We start from the raw sequence: 7,443 nt of genomic DNA on the forward strand, positions 1-7,443 counted from the left end.
GAGCGGAGCGGGTGGGGAGAGCGCAGCCCCCCGGCACGGCCCCGGGCTGTTCCTGCTGCCGGCCCCGCTCTGCCCGGGCCGAGCCGCCGCAACGAGAGCCAGCTCCAGTTCGCCCTTCGCTGGGCAGGAGCTTACATAGAGGAAAAGACACGGTTTCGATTAGTTTTCTGAGAAACTGCAAGAAATCAGCGTGTCCCAGCAGATGTAAATGCGAGGTTTTGCCGTGTAGCAAGTTTTTAGTTAAAAAAAAAAAACCAACCAACCAAAAGTAGCACTGTATTAGACTTGCTTACCTTTGTGTTTTTTTGTCCATATTTGTCTCTGTACAGCAAAAAGTGACAGTGGAGGTACTGGATCACTTGGAACACCTGGCCTTGGTTGATTTCCGTGATTCAGAGGGCGTAGAGCGGCTGCAGAAAGCAATCCAGTTCGCTGATCAGCTTCATGAAGTAAACACCGATGGGGTAGAACCGATGGATTCAGTCCTGGAGGACAGGTAATAAATCACAGCAGCATCCTTTTATCTGTTAATATATCACACTATTTGCTTTTTTAACTTTTGTTTTTTTAAACCCTGGGAATCACCCTGGCTATGCAAAATCTTACTGTGGCTTTGTGTGGAAGGAAGATGTCACTAACACCCATGATCTTTATGCATAAGCATAGCAAAGATGAACTCCAATTCCTTTGTGTATCTTGCTTCTCATGAATGATGGGCACACGCTGCTCCCCAAATACCTCATAGTGGCATTTTTAGTTGCTTAAAAATGTTCCAATACTTGTCTTACTGCTTTCTTAAGACCAAAACCGGGTTTAGAGATAAGCCACACTTTCTTCTTCATATTCATAGAATATCTTAAAGACAGGCTAGTAATCTTTGTGCTTCAGGTGTCTGTATCTCAGAGAAGATGATGTTACAGAAGGCAACTGCACAGAAGAGTTGCTGAAAAATGCCAGAGAGAAAGTAGAAGAATACTTTGTAGCTCCACCAGGTATTGTCTTGCTTATAAAAACTTCTTAATCTTGCTTGAATCAACCTGAGGAATATAACCTGCCATTGCTACATTTACTTTCAGAAATACTAGCTAGTAATAAGTACTAAAATAAATAACTGTAGCCATCTGTATAAAACAGTCTGCACTCTATTGGTCCAAAAGCAGCACAGAAGCTAATCTTACTCCAAAGTTACTGCATACGTTGAGTGATTATTTACAGGAAGTCAGACAGGATTTACTTTCCTTACTTGCTCAGGAAATTTAAGCTGCCTGTACATACTTGGGATAAACTGGAGAAGCACCCTGAAGGTAACTTACAGCTAGTCTCACACACCTTTCTTTTTGTTTTTTATCAGGTAACATCCCTTTACCAAAGCTAGAAGAACGAGAGACTTTTCTGAAGGGCTCTTAGCAGAAGTCCAGAAACCAAGTGCCATTTCAGTATTTTACTTGGGAAAACTTAAGTTTTGTGCAGTCACAGCTGAAATAGCCTGCCATGTATTTTGATCAGAAGAGCACTTGCAAGATAATTTACAGAGGAAGGAAGGTGTAAAAAGTTTAGTAGTACTACTGAAATATTCACGCTGGAAGGCAGCATGACAGATGACCTTAGTGCTTTTATTTAGCAAAGTGAATTTTATGTTATTCTTTAAGATACTGAATGGCTTAAAGACTTTTTTAACAAAGACCCCGTTAAAAGGTAATGATTAAAACCCCCAGACCACTGTGTTTCTCCTCAACAAGTTTGTCAGGAAAACAAGAGGAGTTGGAAGGCTGTATTTGCCTATTTCTCATCTTCAGATCGACTCTGGCTCTGACCTGCCAGAAGTAACAAAGTCTGATGTGGAGGAGGAGTCCGTAACATTGCTGAGTATCTCTCTGACATACAGACAGAACTCAGATTTTCATTATGGAAGAAAAGGCACTTTGAGAAGACGATTCACTCAGATGTTTTTCTTCTACTGAATATTTCCATTTGATCTCTGTGCTCCATGTCTGTATGGGTTACCTTCTGTTTCCCACTTCATGTTTTTATTCTCACAATACAACTGGAGTTGTACATAATTTGAGAAAGTACTTTTCAAGTGCAGAAATAGCTGCTCTAAAATAAAAAATATTTGCCACAAGTATTTCTGTCCACCAGCTGTGCACCTATAGTGGCACCAGCAATATTTTCTGGATTAAACTTTTTCCACTTTGAAATACTGCAGTTGTTTGCATAATTTAAAACATCTTGTGTGGCTAAGCTTGTTGTAAATAAAGAATGTAATTACTTGTGAATTTGGTATTTTTGTTTTGTTGTCACAGTGAATTAAATGTATGCTGTCACCTTTATTTTTTGTTGGAACTGGTTTTAGAAATACAAGTACTGTGGTACTTTTCAGTGCTGCAGGCAGACATTGTTAGCAGGAAGCTTGCAACAGCTTTACTAGAAGAAGCAGTGCGATTAGCAGATACTACTCTGGATACAGCTTGACCTTTAATCTGTTTCTGGCTCTACAAACTCCTGAAAGTATCACCTCAGTATCACCATTTTACTATGTTACTTGTTATAAGGATACTGAGCCTTTACTTTAGATCTCAGAGCTGGAGAAACCACTCCCCAGACTGTTATAATATCCTAGAAGTAAAATATCTTTGAGCACACAGCTCTAAATGCTTTTCTTGCTGCTCAGTTGTGGTTTTGGCTTAGAAAGTTTCCATCTTGAGGGAAACAACAGACAGAATTAGTGCAGGGATACTTCTGTTCCTTTGAAAGATGGTGTTGAAAAGTATTAACTGTTGAGCTCAGCCTGTTACCCTTAAGTAATAGTCATGTACCGGTACCTCAAATCCTGCAAGGAAATGACTGGGGTAAGCACCTCAGCCATCAGCTCCCAGGTGGGCTGTTTGTCATAGAAGCTCTGCCACAGTAAAGGAGTGGTTGCAAAGAAGTAGCAGAGCTCCAAGAACAAAAGGAGCCCCCTGGACTCTGCCTTGCTGGCTCAGAGGCCAGGAAACCATCGCAGGAAGAGGTGTGGTACAGCGCAAATGGGGAAGACTGCTCTAGCAAACAACATTCATTGTCCCTGTCTTGTCCTGGCAGCGAATGCTGAGGCTTCCTCACATAACTGCCAACAGGCAGAGGCAAAATAAGCCAAGGCTCATTGGGAGAAACTAGAGACCTGCTCAAAGAAGAATACTGCAGCAAACTAGAACAAAATAGTCCAGGCCAGTCACTTTCAGGCCATAAAGAATGCAGAAAAAGCTGAGAAACTTTTCTTCCTGCATGGGGCCCTGTCCACATACAGATTTAAGAATCCATAATCATTTATTCCAATTGTACCTCTGTGCATTAGAAGGGATCATGACATGCTAAGCCACAGTGGAATTCTCTTCGGAAGTGCTAGAAAAGACCCCTGATTTTATTGTAATAGGATACTACTAATCACCAGTTCTGAGTCATATCTTAAGCTCCGGAGAGCCTGATAGGAGAAGTATGCTTCTCCATGACTGCAGGCACATGCTTCCCTTGAGGGCAGAAACTCACCTCATGGGGTGGTAACTTTATGTCATCCAGCTTACACAGTGCTTGTTCTATATCTTTTTGCCAAGAAAAGCTGTTACTCCCATCCCATCTTTCTGTACATCTGCATAATAAACACCAGCTTGGTGCATGTGTCCCTTCAGGTCCTGGCAACTGTCTGATAGAGGAAGTCCTGAGCATGGCCATAATCATTATTTCTCCTATGAACTGCATCTTCCACACCCCTGCAAACAACAGGTAATATAAATGAGAGATTAATGATACATGTGTTGTTTCTTAACATCTCAAAAGTCCACCAAGCATATTATAAGTATCATAATTTGAAAAACACTGAAAAAATTACTGAAGAGTTTGAATAGTACTGGTACTAGGTTCACCTACTAGTGGTTTGCTCTTAATATCATGTGTACAAACTGCTTTGACAAGCTCCCTCTTGGGCTATTCATTCATTATGTGCCATGTATTTAATGGAAAACCTAGGCTGAGTGAAAAGGATTACAGCAGTCTTTCACAGCTACTGGGTAGGATCCACTGTCACTCACTACCCTCAAAGGTTGTGTGTTTGGTAAGCTTGGAGCTGATTTTTTTTCCATATTTCTCTGGCAGGAAGTGAGACCAAACACTTGTTCCACTCTTACTTGTGGGGTTACTTCATTATTTGTTTAAGCTTCCATAATATACATACATATGTATACATAGGTACATATATATATATATGCATAAAATATGTAATTATTACAATACTTGAATTCTTTCGAGGGTGTTGAATTAAAGTCTCTATTTAACCCCACTAATCGAGTTCTCTGCAAAGCTGTAACACTGTATTAGTGTTTTAGTCTCAGGCTTTTCAAGATTCAGACCCTGCAAATGCTGAAGTTTTACAAATACACAATCTCAGCCTAAAAGTAATTTATGATGCATGTATAAATCATGACATAGAAAGACCTCAAGTCATTATACAACAAACATGTTAGCAGAGAATTCCCAGCTGGTGAAATCCCCACTTGTTCTATCCATTTTGGCCTCCTTTGACCATCAGAGAGAATAGGGACAATGTTATTTACATAGAAAAAGGAAGAGGAATTTGAGAGTGAACTGCATGGCTGTAGGAGCTTCCAACCCAATATATCGTCATGTAACACTTCAAAAGCAACCACCAAACCAACAATTTGGACAAAAATGATCCCACATTCCCAGTGCAGCACAGGCTAAGCTTAAAACTTCCAGTTCACTGCTGCTCCTTTACCCACACACTCCAGTGGGAGAGCAGACTGCCTGATTGTTCCCTGCAGCCCAAACTGCATTTAAAGTGGAAAACACACATTTCCTTAATGAAGGGGTTTGTTGCAATTTCACCACAGCCCTGACTCAGACACATGCAACCACCAAAGCAGAAATCCTGGCAAAAGCCAGATGAGCTGCCTATGGGGCAAAATATATTAGTGCCTCAGCCTCCCTCGGCATGTCTGATGTGGTGGGTGCTGCACCCCACGGGATGGCACAAAGCTCCGCTGGGCCCTGGCTGCGCCCTGAGGTGGGGACAAGACGCCCTTCATAGTGCCAGTTCACCTGCTTTCACCACAGGTCCTCGATGCACAAGTGGGTCTGGATCTGGTTCAGATCTTTATGGCATTCTGGCCACAATGCAATTTATAAACACTGCCAAGTGAGTAACTATAGTTAAGGACTCGTGTAATAAAATCACTACCTGTAAAATCCTTCTAACTGCAGTGAGACAAACATATATTTGTGAAATAACTCATCTTTTCTCTGTGGTCAATAGATATGGCAAAAAAGAGAAAAAAAGTTGGTTAAACAAAACAACAAAAGAAGGCCAGATTCCGAGATGATGCAGATGTATCTAGTTTCCCTGGAGATAATTTGACTTACATCTGCTAAGGTTTTTCTACTACTATGTAGATCTGTAACATATAAAACTGAATTAGAATACCTAACATATAGATTCAGGTTTACAGAGAAAATGTCAAGGTGGAGGTTTCTTCAGTTTTATGGAAAAAAGAAAATGGAAGTTATTTTATTGCTAATAATGATTATTTTATGTTTTGATAGAAACCAGGAGCTGGAGGAAAAATCTGTATTTGATATAGTGATACAGTATGCAACACAGCAAAAAAAGGCCTCAACTGAAAAGTGCTTACAGTCTAACCTCCATCTGCAAGAGGAATCTCATGATATGCCTTATCCATTACCCAATTTTCCTCAGCACCTCATCTACTCCAGCTATCATCTCCTACATATATTTGTTCTGCCTTCCCCTGCAGCTCTGTCCTGAGGGAAACTATACTTTTATATTCTTGATTAACAAGTAAGGCTCTAATGTTTCTGTTTAAAGCTGTATATCTCAGGCTTTAAAGCTTCGCATTAACGATGTGTATCTCACCCACACTGACATTTCCTGCAGTCGTCATCACATCTGTTCTTTCAGCTAACCATTACTTAATAAATGCATAGAAATTTGCCTGCAGCTACCAAACGCAGCCACCTCCTTAGAGATTCATGAATGTTTCTGAAGTCCACGGTAAGCACTGGGAAGATTGTTAAATGTTTCCGTTCTGTCAGCACAAAACTGTTTAGTACTCAAAGCACCATTGCTAGTGCTGCAGATACTAAACAGTTCTGTAAATTAAAAGTGCTGTGGCCCCCAGACTATTCAAAGATTCTTCAAAGAGCTTGCAAAAGCAAAAGATTCCTTGTAGTTATGCGCTTTTGCTATGAATGACACTGAGCAGGTAACTATAATATACTAATATGAGAAATATATGCATTTCAAATGAGGCGGATGACTGCTCTTGAGTTTTTTTTTTTGTTTCTACAAGGAAATAGCAGTCCCACCTACCAGTATTTGAAAATCTCTTTCAAGTCATCCTGTGCTGTTTGCTGTAGACATGGTTCAGACGACTGTTATTAACGGATCACCAGCTATGGAAGACTCAACAGAAACTTTCTAGCTGCTGACAGGAGTATGAGCAAAAGTGTCCCAGGGAGAGTGAAACTAACAAACCAGAGCAGGACCATCTCCCAAAACATCTTGCTTCGTTTAAAACAAAAAACCCCAAAATGACACCTCCCTCCAAAAAGTAATGAGTTGCAGAAATATTGAGGTCTGCAAAAGATGCTTTAAATGAGACTTAAGAAGTCTGATGAAATCAGTTCACTAAAAGAATAAAGTGTAGCGCTGACTTGATCACATTCAGTAAACATGGTAAAAGATTTCTATCAGAGGTCACTTAGTCTGAAAGACAAAGATAAATTGAAAATGGACACGTGAATAGGCAAGATGATCAAGTGCCATTTTGAAACTCCTTCCTGAAGCACGGGTGGGCTTTCCTCTCAGTAAAGACCATCTTACCGAAAGAGCTGTCCCAGATCAAAGAGAAACAAGGGCCTGTTGCAGAGATTACTGGGTTAAATTCGGCATCTCTGTGATCTGAGTTGGGGTAAGTAATAAAATGGCCTTTGGAGTCCACATATTAACCACGGAGAGGTGTTTTACCCAAACTGGTGGACACAGTAAAATGCACTGGAGACCGAGCGTCCTTTCAGAAACCCAGGGTCACTAGACGATGCCAGGGATGAGCAGCACGGGAGCCAGGACTGGAGGGTTCCACACACTGCTGAAATCTACACTGACACCCTCCACCGGACGTGCCGGCCCCGCGCCCCGGTCCCTCGCCCGCGGCCTGCGGGGGGAAGCGGCGCCGCCCCACGGACTCGCCCCGCCCCCTGCGCGTCGACCGCCAACCATTGGCCAATGGCGCCCGTCCCCCGAGCGCTCATTGGCCACCGGCCGGCGCTCGCGTAGCGTTTTACTCTTGCGTTTTCTTTCAGACCGGCATGCCTTGCGCCCGCGTCCGTTCCCACAGCGACGGCGGCCGCCGCGCCGGGCTGGGCGGGGCGAGT

At 42.2% G+C, this 7,443-nt stretch overlaps 1 protein-coding gene across 1 annotated transcript; it reads left to right on the plus strand.

Annotated features, from left to right (window-relative positions):
- The first annotated feature begins 208 nt into the window (after nucleotides 1–208).
- Nucleotides 209–2,276, plus strand: GATC (glutamyl-tRNA amidotransferase subunit C). Its single transcript, XM_026859924.1, has 4 exons — nucleotides 209–223; nucleotides 330–496; nucleotides 889–992; nucleotides 1,352–2,276. The coding sequence occupies exons 1-4, from the start codon at nucleotides 209–211 to the stop codon at nucleotides 1,405–1,407; spliced, it is 342 nt and encodes a 113-aa protein (XP_026715725.1). The 3' UTR covers nucleotides 1,408–2,276.
- The last annotated feature ends 5,167 nt before the right edge of the window (nucleotides 2,277–7,443 follow it).

Source organism: Athene cunicularia, assembly GCF_003259725.1.
Source record: "Athene cunicularia isolate RWA chromosome 15 unlocalized genomic scaffold, athCun1 chr15_part1, whole genome shotgun sequence".
NCBI classification, from domain to species: domain Eukaryota; kingdom Metazoa; phylum Chordata; class Aves; order Strigiformes; family Strigidae; genus Athene; species Athene cunicularia.

Coding starts and splice junctions, on each gene's coding strand:
- GATC (XM_026859924.1), top strand. Junction 497..888: donor GATTCAGTCCTGGAGGACAG/GTAATAAATCAC, acceptor TTTGTGCTTCAG/GTGTCTGTATCTCAGAGAAG. Junction 993..1,351: donor ATACTTTGTAGCTCCACCAG/GTATTGTCTTGC, acceptor GTTTTTTATCAG/GTAACATCCCTTTACCAAAG.